Consider the following 12,839-nt stretch of genomic DNA (forward strand, 5'->3'; position numbering starts at 1 on the left):
AGAGCCCACCTTGACCTTTGGTACACAATAATTTTCTGCCATGTTGCAGAAATGCCCTTGTTGGGCAAGGTGCAATGATGTGTGACTGGGAAAGAGAACAGCCTGAGGGTCACAGTACAATTGCTAGTAAACTGGGATGCCTTGAAAGGGCCTCTCACCTGTAAATGAGTTGCTGAAGTGGCTAGGTTTGCTTTCCTCCCATTGATAAATACCATGCACATGCAAAACCCACCAGCTGCTTCTTTGGTGATTGGGGATGGCTTCTTGTTCATGTGCTGATCATGCTTGCAAAAATGTATATCAATAGGCTGTGCTGCATAATCAACAGGAGCTCTTTTCACATTCTATGGGGCTCCCATCTCATTCCTCTCACTTCTGAGAACAAAGGGCTCTTATACTCTGAGCTCTCAACCAGGATGGCCACAACAACTAGCGCCTGAGCAGGGACTTGAAAAGAAAGGAGCCAGAGCAATCACTCAATGGTCAAGCTCTGCTATGTAGTCAAGACAATCTCCAAGAGGACTCCAGAGGGAGAGCCTGCTGAGCTATAATGTTTTCTGACTAGGCAGAGAGCAGTGGAGATAGTGAGTAACTAATGGGGCAGAAAATAGGCACTCTACTCCCTTCAGACAGGGAAGCATATGTGAAGACTATATACAAATGTATAAAGGAACAGTGGTGCACAGTTCAATTAGGAGGCATTAGGAAATTCTGATTTGCTTATAAAGTTTCTCCATGGCTGCCTGAGGAAGGGTGTTATAATTATGAGAGATGAGTTGTTTTTGGTAAACAGCTCACTGCTTGTGACAAGCAATGCTCAGGAGAAAAACAAAAAAAGTCATTTTACCATATATAATCTCATTAAACAAAGTCTGAAATCAGAACCAGAAAAACAGGTCAGGAAATTTACAGTTGGAGCACAAGACAGGTCTGATTTTTAGTAGTAGGTGGTCCTCTCTTCAGCCTGAGGAGGATGATATTGAATGGCCTCCTCCTCCATCACCCTCATCCCTGCCCTACTCTTGTGTTTATCTGGATCTACAGCCTTTCAAAGGCTCTCCTAACACAAAGTCGAAAAATGAAATAAGAACTGAAGAAAAGCAGGATCAGAAATATAAAACAAAGATCACAGAGTCTCCTCATGGACAAAAAGCAAAAGGCAGTCAATTATACCCTATGTTTTCCCTCCAAAAAGTTTTGCAACAGGCAAAGGAGATCAAGGAGAAGACATGAATGGATGGAAAGGATTATATCCTGTAATAGAGGAAGAAGACCTTTTTAACCCAGGACAGAGAAGATGAGGACATGAACCATTTTCTTTTAAAGCTCTAACTCAGCTTAAGAACTTAGTTCACAAATATGAGCCCAGAGCATCTTTTGTTTTATTACAACTTGAAATAATGTCATTGGCAATTTTGTGTCCCAACGATTGGAAGGCTTTACATGGGCAGTGCTGACCCAGTACAGGAAGTGTTCTGGATGACAGAATTTTTAGAACAGACTCAGTTCAGAACAGAGTACTGTTCAGGTTGCTCCAGGGGCAAATGTGAAATTATATTTTGAGCAACTTAGTGGCACTGGGGCTCATGCCAACACTAGAGAACAAATTCATTTTATTCAAGAGTTATATCTCCAAATATCCCAATTTACAGCATGAAGTAGGATTCCTGTAGAAAAAGGTGAAAAGGAAACATTTACCCAAATAAGACAAAAAACTGGGGAGCCTTTCACTGATTTTGCTGCTCGATTACAGGATGCTGTAGCAAAGGAGATGGGAAAATGTATGAGGGCTAGATAGGATATTAAAGGTTTTGTTATGGGAAAATTGGAACACATATTGTTGCAGAGCAATGTTTGGACTGAGAAGAGATTGTACTATGGAAGAAATGATTCAGAGATGTGACAGAGTAGATTCACAAGTATGTCAAGTTGAGCTGACGTCAGAATATGTGGTTACTGCTAAGAAAGGGATTTTTATCTAAAAGAAAAAAAAATAAGGAATTGCTAGGGTATGGGACTCTGCCAAAAGGGAGTACAGAGGCCACCTTGACCTTTGGTGCACAATAAGTTTTCTGCCATGTTGCAGAAACACCCTTGTAAATGTGCTTGTTAAGCAAGGAGCCGTGGTGTATGACTGGGAAAGGGAATGGCCTGACAGTCACAATAAACTCATATTTGTTGCTCATAAACAGTAATGTGTTGAAGGGGCCTCTCACCTGTGAGCAAATTGCTGAAGTGGTTGGGTAGGCTCTCCTCCCATTGGTAGATACCATGCACACACTAAACCCATGAGCTGCTTCTCTGACTAGTAATTGAGGATTGCCTCTTATTTATGTGCTGTTCATGCTTGCAAAAATATATAAAAATAAGGTTGTGCTGCATAATAAACTGGAGCTATTTTTCACATTCTATGAATCTCCTGCCTCATTCAAATCACTCCTGAGAACAAAGGACTCTTATACTTTGAGTTCTCAACCAGGATGGCTACAACAGATATAAAATACCTCATAGGAAAAACAACTAACTGTAATGTTCTCTGGTTCAGTTTTCTTAGGGGTCTCTGGGGCAGCCTTCTTTGCAGTTCAGTGATCACCACAAAAGCAGCCAGATGTTAAAGTCCAAATCCTTTATTGTCTCCTTCAAAGTCCTATCTTCACTTGGGGCTCAGCTAGCTTTCTGGAGGCTTTTCAGAGTCTTGGTTTCAGTGGAGAAGTGAAGGAGGAGAACCTGCCACCAAGCGGTATGAAATGAAGTGAATGAATATCTCTGAGTCCAAAGGTTTGTGCTTCAGCCTACAGCCACCACAAAGGTAGACAATGGAATGAATCTGTCTCAGCCTTTGCCAGCTATTATATACTTCATTATTATAGGTGTGAATCTTGTGGAACTATATTAAGTACTAAGTACATGTACTGAATAGAGAACTATTACTCACCATGCTAAACAACCATTGTCTTTATCAATTCCACTGACTTAACACCTTGTAAGAATTCTTGTTTCAAGTTCAAAGTTCTGGCCCATAACATCTCCCGTTTTCTTTTGTTTTAGAACATAGGTGGTCATGCCCTCCCTGACTTCTCAAGGAGGTAAGAACCCCCAAAAAGAGGTGATCATGCCTTCCCTGACTGCTCAAAAAGGGGTGAAAACACCAAAAAAGGAGGTGCTCACACCCTCCCTGACATCTCAGGAAGGGAGATGAAAACACCAAAGGAAAATGGAGAATCAAATCAGATTAGAGAGTTTCTGAAGGGTCTCACTTGAAACAGGTATACATAAATCCATCAACATGGGAGGTATTACACATAATTATATAAATTACATAAGCACATAGTAACACAGGCTAGTAGTGAGTGTGACAAATAACATGAATCAACAAGAGGAATTATACATGTCCATAAGTCTTAGAAATAATCCAAAAGGATCTATTATCCAGTATTTCATGTGTGTAGGGAATCCAATGATTTCTGCAAGTTTTGAAGTCCTGTAATAGTCTCATCATGTGTTAGAGAATCTAATGATTCCTGCAGATTTTGAAGTCCTGCAACAGTCTTATCATGTCTCATAAACCAATGATTGCTGCTAGTTTTAAAGTTCTGTAACAGTCTCATTATCAGTCATGCTCTTTCAGTATCAGATGTCTTTTAGGTCTCCTCCTTTGTTTTGAAATTTTTCTCTTTTACTGTCTCACTCAAGGTGTTTGTTGGAACTCATCTGATTCCTTTATCTATAGAAATATAAGCAAACCCTTTCTCCCAAGCAGTTAACCTAGATAGTCCCTTCTATTTTACCACTTTCTAGATCTCTCTTCATCATCTGGCAGTTACATTGGAGCGCCAGAACTGCCCTTCTGTTGGATTAAAAATGCTATATTCTCCCCAGTTGTAATCCCTTTCTCCCATCTGATTGCTTCTCTGTCAGTTAATCATATCAGAGTCCTAAACTTCTAAAGACTCTGGGGTGTAAACTCAGCTGCCATCATGCCCCACCTGTTTTTTGTATGATATCTTGGGGCCGGGCCCTGCCTCTCATTTCCCTGGGTCAATCTACATTCTGAGGCCCAGTGGAAACCTTGGTTGCATTTTGGACATAGGGTTTTGGGTCTTCTCTCACCCTGTCCTCTCACTCTATCTCTATATCTACATTGGGCTTTCAGATGCCCTATTTTTCCACACTGAAAACATCAATGAGTTTCTCTGGAAGTCAAGAGGGACCCCTGTCTTCTCATGTTTTGCATCATCGCCTGGATATAATAAGCATTTGTGCCCACTGTGGCATAGCATCTTATGATCTCCTCTAAAGGAGCATCTTTGTGTAATCCCTATATAATTCTTCTACAAATCTCATTAGCATTTTCCTTAGCCAGTTGTCTTATAATTCTTGTAGTTGCATTTTCTCCAATGGTTCTTCTGACAGCTGTCTCACAAAATCTGCAAAAGGTTCATTGGGACCTTGCTCTATTTTTGTGAAGGCTTCCCCTCCATCTTTTCCTGGGAAGGAGTCCCATGTTTTGACTGCAGCAGTAGTAATTTGCTCATATGCTGCTATGGGGTAATTAATCTGTGCTGAATTGTCTGCATACTGATCTTTACTTTCCAGTTGGTCAAAGATGATTTGTATTTTAACTCCAGTTTGCCTATTTCGTTGGGCTTGTATCATGTAAAGTTCACTATACTCTGAAAGCCACAATAAGTTTTGTCCTTGCTATAGATTTCCACTCACTAGGGGTTAAGATTTCATAAGCTGATTTCAGAAAGGCCTGGAGAGACTTACACGAACTGATGCTGAGTGAAATGAGCAGGGCCAGGAGATCATTATATACTGCAACATCAATACTATATGATGATCAATTCTGATGGACGTGGCCATCTTCAGCAATGAAATGAACCAAATCAGTTCCAATGGAACAGTAATGAACTGAGCCAGCTACACCCAGCAAAAGAACTCTGGGAGATGACTAAGAACCATTACATTGAATTCCCAATCCCTATATTTTTGCCCACCTGCATTTTTGATTTCCTTCACAGGCTAATTGTACACTATTTCAAAGTTTGATTCTTTTGGTACAGTAAAATAATGATTTGGACATACTTATTTTGTATTTAACTTATACTTTAACATATTGAATGTGTATTGGCCATCCTGCCATCTAGGGGAGGGGGTGAGAGGAAAGAGGGGAAAAATTGGAACAAAAGGTTTGGCAATTGTCAATGCTGTAAAATTACCCATGCATATAACTTGTAAATAAAAAGCTATTAAAAAAAAAAAAAGAAGAAGAAGAAGATAAGCCAAATTCTCTAGTAACATCTTAACATAAGACAATGTAGCCCCATAAAGAGTGCAACCCTTTTTCAAATCCTTAATTTTTTCCAGATCAAAAGGAGTGTATTTTCTCCTTTGTTGACCTGAAGAGTTAAATTCTTCAATCACAGGATATGCATTTATTTTTAAATCAGGTATATCCTGTCCTTTTTTAGCTTTAACCAGTGCCTTTTGTAATCTTGTCATAGGCTGCTTCATAGGCGGTGCTGATTGTGTTACTGCCCCCTCCCCCTCCTCCTTCTTCCTCCACCCATGAAGGGTTAATTGAGGGGGGGGAGGGTAAGGGGTTGGGGAAGGCCCTAATGGCTCCTGCTGCGAAGCACCACATTCCTTAATTTCTTTTATTTTTCGTTTCCATCAATAACTTTATTATGGGTCCAGTACAAAGTTGTGCCCTCCAGTGCCTGGGCAAAGGTGGGGGGAGACAGGGATACCCCGCCCCCCAGGGGAGCGGGTCTGGGAGAAGGCAGGATGGGGAAGGGGAGGCGAAGGCACCGGCCTGCCGCCTGCTCAGCGGATGGTATAGCGCACGTAGGGCACCTCCACGTCCTCCCCACTGTCGTCGTTGCAGCAGAGCTCTAGTACCAGCGCTTGCACGTGGCGGCCCAGCTTCCACTTGGACACTCGGCTCACGATCTCCGTCATAGGCTTGTCCAGCCTCTCCTTGAGCTTGGCGGCTGGCATGAAGAAGGAATAGAGCATGGACACGCCCTGGGACAGCATCGTGATCTCCAGCTTGTGCTCCGTCTTGAAGTAGTCCAGAAATTGCTTGAGTTTCATCTCCTCGCCTCCAGGCTGGAGTCCCTTGACCTCGAAGCGATCCCAGAGTGTCCACTCGTGGTCGTAGTACTTGTGCCGGGGTGCCGCGATGGGCTCCGAGAAGCCAAAGAAAGGCAGGGCGAGGTTGAGAAAGCCGTTCTTGTAGGCCTCCAGTCGCTGGTGGCCCTGCACCACCTTGTAGAGCTCCAGGCACACCAGACCGACCATGGCCGCCGTGGTCGTGGCGATGGCCGGGATGATCTTCCCCGCGATCAGCTTGCTCTTGTGTCGGTCGGCGGGGGGGATGTCGTAGTTCTCGGCGCGAAGGTTGGAGGCGGCCACGATGAAATCCATGTGGAAGTTATTGTCATCATCCTTCTCGAAATCGATGGGGTACATCTTGAAGCCAGCCAGCTTCTCCAGGCTGGGGAGCATTGCCTTCAGTTCCTCTAGCCGACTGTCGTCGACAGAAGTGTTGGCGCTCTGGAGCTCCTGGTCAGAGATGTGGATCTTCACGCCGGACTTGGGAGTAAATTCGGGGACATGCACGCTCTGGATGAGCGTGGCCACGGCTGTGCGGTCCCGAGAGCCCGCCAGGCCGTAGGTTTGCGCGAACAGATTAGCAGCCGCCATGATGTAATCCAAATGCAAAGGGTTCTGGATGTCAAAAGTGAGAGGATGAGGACATCGCTTGGGGCCGGACCAAAAGGGGGCACCAGAGCTGGTCAGCTGCTCGGGAGGGAAATTGTGCAACAGCTGACGGATGTTGTTGACATACTGGGCGTGCCAGTGAAGGCAGGCCCACGCCACACAGTCGGCCCACGCACGGGGGCGCTGTAGCACCAAGCTCCGCTGGACGGCCTCCAGCAGCTCCAGGGGCTGCGACCCTGCCAGTCGCAGGGCTCGCTCCACAAACTTTGGATCTGTGAGGTACTGATTGACGCTCTCTGCTGACTGCTTGAAGAGGCCTTCAAACTCATCTCGGGCCCACTGCAGTGTGTGTTCAATGGCATTGGGGAAGTTCTTGAGCGTGCAGATGGGGATGGATTTTTCTGGGGGGTCTTGGCTGGAGCTGTAGGACTCGGTGAGAAAAGGGATCACCACCTGGACGTTGCCCTTGGTGCCCAGGGTGCCCGACTCCAGCAGGGGCTTCCGATAGTACACACAACGACGGTCCATGTACATGCGGGCGTCCACGTTGTCCAAGGCGTTGGTCACACCATCCAGGGCCTGGAAGAAGTCGTCGTCGTAAATGCGCTCCGTGTCAGGACCCACGCGGTTCTGGTGACTGGTCACGCGCATCTGCGGGTTCATCTGACGGACAGCAGCAGCGGCCGTGTCGGACTTCAGCTTCGTGACATCCCAGGGCCGGAAGAGGAACTGCCGGTTGAGGTTGGACTTCTCGATGGTGTCCATATCTGTGACGATGACCTCTCCGCCATCCCCACAGCCCAGGCCGATCATGGCAAAGTTCTTGAGCAGCTCACAGCCGATGGCCCCTGCCCCGACCAGGAAATACTTCTGCTTGCCAAGCTTCTCCTGCAGGTGAGAGCCAAACACGGCCACTTGGCCATCATAGCGGGTCTGGCGCGGGCGGCAATTGTCCTCCGTCAAGACCTGTCTGTCTTCGGGGAGACACTCCAGAGCATCAAAATACAGCCATTGCATGATGGGCATGAACTTTCCCGAGCAGGCCTTCATAACTTCCTGGGCGGCCAGGCCCCCGATGAAAGCATTTATGGGAGCCAGGTCTCCAGCTGCCATGTAGGCCAACTGCCGCACCAGTTCCTCATTCAAATCCTCCTGCAGCAGCCGGGGCGAGGCAGACTCTTTAATCGCCTGCGCCAGGCTCACCATCTCCGCTGCATCCGCCTGATTTTGAGGATGAGGCAGCCGCCCTCGCTGGCTGTAGAACTGGTGGAGTGCTCGAAAGGCCAGGTGGAGATGGGCGGGGCGAGAAAACTTGGCAAAATCGGTCATCACAAATTCGGGCTCAGCCAGGGACAGAGAAAGTGATTTAAAACTGATCTTCTTGGGCACTTTGACCTGGGTGACGATCCCACCCCGGACGTAGTCAGAGAATCTGGCTGTGTCGCAAATGCTGAAGGTGTACCGGCCTAGGACTTTGATCTCCACAGGCGATATGCCGTTAAGCTCGCTCATGCCTTGCACTTCGGTGAAGGTAACAAAGTCTCCAGTCTCAAAGCCATGCCGGGCCTCGTCTAGGCAGGTCACCACACCCGGGCTATCCTTAGTGACCATAGAAACCATGGCGCTAAGCGGCTGCTCCCCATTTGCGTCCGTCAGGACCATTTCTTCGCTGAAGTCGCAGAAGAGCTGCCCGAAGAGGCCCCGAGTGTCGGCCACCACTAGCTTGATACCATGACCGTGGCAGAACTCGCCTACACGCAGCTGCTCCTCCAGAGGAGAGTTGGTGAGGACGACCACCTGGAAATTGCTAAGGAAGTCCTCAGTGAGAGGCCCTGTGTAGGAACAAACCGGAACGTAGGCGTTGAGCTCAGCCAGACGGGGTTGGGAAACCTCTGCCCGGTTCTTGCCCACGTCTTCTTCTCGAAGGTAGAACTGAGAAGAAAGATCAGCCCACTGGGCAGCCCCTTGATCGTGGAGGGTAACAGCTTTGACTCCACCAAGGATAATGTTCTTGGCGATCTCAACTCCTAGGCCCCGGAGGCCAGACACTAAGACGCTGGAAGTCTGAAGTCGCTTCATGGCGTCGTGGCCTAGCACATAAAGCTGCCTGGAGTATAGGCCCTCGTCGATGTCAGCCTCGTTCCCGTTCTTGGCCATTCCGTTGGCACCTATAGTGGGAAATTCAGAGGGAACAGGATGGGTAGGAGAGCAGTTAGAACCTGGTTTTGGCTCAGGCCCGGACACGCGACGCTTCTTGGACCCCAGCAAGCTGGACATCCCCTCCTCCGGCTGGAAGCCGGCAGAGGCCTAGCCTTCCCCTAGAGCTGGAGCTGGTGATGGAGCGGAAGCCAGAGCTGACTGCCGCTATGGAGCCCCGGCTTGCATAGCGACGGGCTGAGTGCAGAACTACCACATTCCTTAATTTCATCAGAATTGTACTTAACTCCTTTCTTGTCTAATTCTTCATGCTTTTCACCTAGTTTGTCTGTATCCTCTCTCTCTCATGCACTTTCTTCTTTTTCCTTATTCTATAACATATAATTCCCTAAAGCCAGTTGTATTAAGTTATATGTATAAAGTGTTTCTTTAGAAATTGAGTCAGGTCCATTATCATTATAGTATTCATATAGTTGCTCTCCTACTAATTTCCACTCCTCTGGATCTAATTCTTTTTCCTTAGAGAACCAAGGGGATGTGTATTGTACTGTTTCTAAAAGTTCAATGATCTGCTCCCAAGTTACAATCAAACCTTGGTTTTTCATAAGTCTGACAATTCTCTACACATTTTCCTTGAATTGAAAAAGAATGCAATGTTCTCTGGTTTGATTTTCTTGGGGGTCTCTGGAGCAGCCTTCTTTTCAGTTCAGTAATCACCACAAGAACTAACCTGGAAAAATAGAACCAGGAGAGACAATCTAAGAATTATTGGATTACCTGAAAATCATGATGAAAAAAAAAAGTCTAAACAGCATTTTTCAAGAAATCATCATGGAAAACTACTCTGATGTCCTAAAGCCAGAGGATAAAATATCCATTGAAAGAATCCACTGACCACCTCCTGAAAGACCTCAAATGAAAACTCCAAAGAATATCATAGCCAGATTTCATAATTATCAGATAAAGGAGAAAATAATGCAAGCAGCCAGAAAGAAACAATTCAGATATTGAGAAGCCACAATCAGAATTATTGAGGACCTAGCAGCTTCCACTTTAAAGGACTGAAGGGCCTGGAATATGATATCCTGAAGGACAAAGGAATTTAAACTGAAGCCAAGAATCAACTACCCCACAAAATAACGCATTATTTTTCAGGGGAAAAGATGGACATTCAATGAAATAGGTGAATTTCATTTATTTTTGGTGAAAAAGGCAGAGCCTAGCAAAAAAAAAAAAATAGATCTTCAAATACAGAATTAAAGAGAAACATTAAAAAGATTGAAAGGAAAGAAAAAATATGTTTTTTTTAAAGATTGAAAAGTTTACATCCCTATATGAGAAGATGAAGTATTTAATTCTTGAGAACTATATCTTTGTTAAGAGTATACTTAAATGATGTAGGTATTATTTGACTTTATTGTGACAATATAAGAAAGGAAAGAAATTAGGGGTGGGGAAGGGATTGTATTGGAAGAAGAGGAAAGGGGAGGTAAGATGGGTTAATTGCATCACATGAAGAGGCAAAAAAAAAAAGACTTATTACAATTAAGGGAAAGAAGAGAGGGGGATGAGCATTGTGTAAATTTTAATCTCATGAGATTTGGCTTAAAGAATATCAGACATATCTAGTTTGTCTTACTATATAGGGAAACAGAAAGGGAAAGGGAAAGGAAAGTGAGAGGCTAATAGAAGGGAGAAGGAAAAGGGATAAAAAAGAGGGGAAGAGTTGTAAAAGGGGAGGATTGTTTAAGGGAAATGGTGGTCAGAAGCAAAATACTGGGAAGGAGGGAAAGGAAAGAGAAAAATATAACTTGGAGAAAATAAGATGATAGGAAACAGAGTTAGTAATTTTAACTGAGAATGTGAATGGGATACATTCTCTTATAAAACAGAAATGGATAGCAAACTGGATTAAAAGTCAGAATCCTATAATATGTTGTTTACTAGAAACATATTTAAAGAGAGTGATATATACAGAATAAAGATAAAAGGCAGGAGCAGAATCTATTAATTTTCAGCTAAAGAAAAAAAAAAAAAAACAGGGATAATGATCCTGCTCTCAGATCAAGCAAAAGCAAAAATAGAATTAATTAAAAGAGAGAAGGAAACTACATTTTGCTAAAGGGTAGCATAGATAATGACTTAATATCACTATTAAATATATATATAGATATAGATATAGATATATCTATCTATATCTATATCTATATCTATATCTATATCTATCTATCTATCTATCTATCTATCTATCTATCTATCTATATATATATATATATATATATACCAAATGGTATAGCATTCAAATTACTAGAGGAGAAGTTAAGAGAGCTGCCTGAAGAAATGAACAGCAAAACTATACTAATGAGAGATCTCAACCTTATTCTCTCAGAACTAGATAAATTGAACCAAAAAATAAGAAAGAAATTAAGGAGGTAAATAGAAGTTTAGAAAAGTTAAATATGATAGACCTTTGCTGAAAATTGAATGGAGAAAAGAAAGGAATTTACTTTTTTCTCATCAGTACATGGAACCTACACAAAAACTGACCATCTTTGAGCATATAAACACTTCAAAATCAAATACAGAAAAGCAGAAATAGTAAATGCATCTTTTTTTCAGATCATAATGCAATAAAAATTACATGTAATAAAGGGCCAGGAAAAAATATGCCAAAATTAATTGGAAACTAAATAAGTAATCCTAAAGAATGAGTGTGTGAAACAACAAATTGTAGACACAATTGATAATTTCATCCAAGAGAATAAAAATAAAGAGACAACATACCAAAATTTATGGGATGCAGCCAAAGCAGTTCTTAGGGGAAGTTTTATATCTCCAGATGTTTACTTGCATAAAATAGAGAAAGAGAAGATCCATGAATTGGGAAGGCAACTAAAAAAGCTAGAAAAAAAGGATAAAAAAAAAAAAAACAATTAAATACCAAATCTGAAGTTCTGAAAATAAAAGAGGTGATTAATGAAATTGAAAGTAAGAAAACTATTGAACTAATAAACAAAACTAAGACTTAGTTTTATGAAAAGAAAACATCAAAATAGATAAATCTTCAGTTAATTTGTTTAGAAAAAGGAAAGAAAATCAAATTGCTAGTATCAAAAATGAAAAGAGTAAATATTCCACAATGAGGAGGAAATTAAAGCAGTAATTAGGAGCTATTTTACATAATTGTATGCTAATAAATCTGATAATCTAAGTGAAATGGATGGATAATTTAAAAATATAGATTGTTCAGACTGACAGAGGAGGAAATAACCACTTAAACAGTTCCATTTTAGAAAATGAAATTGAGCAAACTATTAATCAACTCCCTAAGAAAAAATCTCTAGGGCCAGATGGATTTACAAGTGATTTCTACCAAACATTTAAAGAACAATACCATACAAACTATTTGGAAAAAATAGGGAAAAAAGGTGTTCTACCAAATTCCTTTTATGACACTGATATAGTGTTGATAACTAAACCAGGTAGGGTCAAAACAGCAGGACAAAAATAGCCCAATTTCCTTAATGAATATTGATGCAAACATCTTGAACAAAATATTAGCAAAGAGATTACAGCAAATTATCACCAAACTCCTAAGAAATTATTTTACAGAGCTAGAAAATATAATAACAAAGTTCATCAAATATAATAACAAAGCTAGAAAATATAATAACAAAAAATCAAGAATTTCAAGGGTAATAATGGGAAAATGTAAATGACATGACCTAGCTGTATGAGATCTAAAACTATATTCTACAGCAGCAATCATTAAAATCATTTGGTACTGACTAAGAAATAGAGTGGTCAATCAGTGGCATAAGTTAAAGTCACAACACACTATTTTAGGTTCACAATATAATAATCTAATGTTTGATAAATCCATAGATCCCAATTTCTGGGATAAAAATTCACTATCTAATAAAAAATTGCTGGGGAAATTGGAAATTAGTATG

The 12,839-nt window shown here is 42.4% G+C and overlaps 1 protein-coding gene across 1 annotated transcript; it reads right to left on the reverse strand.

The window, feature by feature from the left end:
• Positions 1-5,654: 5,654 nt before the first annotated feature.
• On the reverse strand, positions 5,655-9,088 carry LOC127553197 (ubiquitin-like modifier-activating enzyme 1). The gene has a single exon (XM_051983719.1). The coding sequence runs from the start codon at positions 9,004-9,006 to the stop codon at positions 5,830-5,832; it is 3,177 nt and encodes a 1,058-aa protein (XP_051839679.1). The 5' UTR covers positions 9,007-9,088; the 3' UTR covers positions 5,655-5,829.
• Between the last annotated feature and the right edge of the window lie 3,751 nt (positions 9,089-12,839).

The sequence above is a fragment of the Antechinus flavipes genome, chromosome 3 (genome assembly GCF_016432865.1).
Source record: "Antechinus flavipes isolate AdamAnt ecotype Samford, QLD, Australia chromosome 3, AdamAnt_v2, whole genome shotgun sequence".
Taxonomy (NCBI): Eukaryota; Metazoa; Chordata; class Mammalia; order Dasyuromorphia; family Dasyuridae; genus Antechinus; species Antechinus flavipes.

What these genes read in the sequence shown, in the direction of transcription:
- LOC127553197 (XM_051983719.1), bottom strand. Translation starts at nt 9,006, where the DNA reads ATGTCCAGCTTGCTGGGGTCCAAGAAGCGTCGCGTGTCCGGGCCTGAG.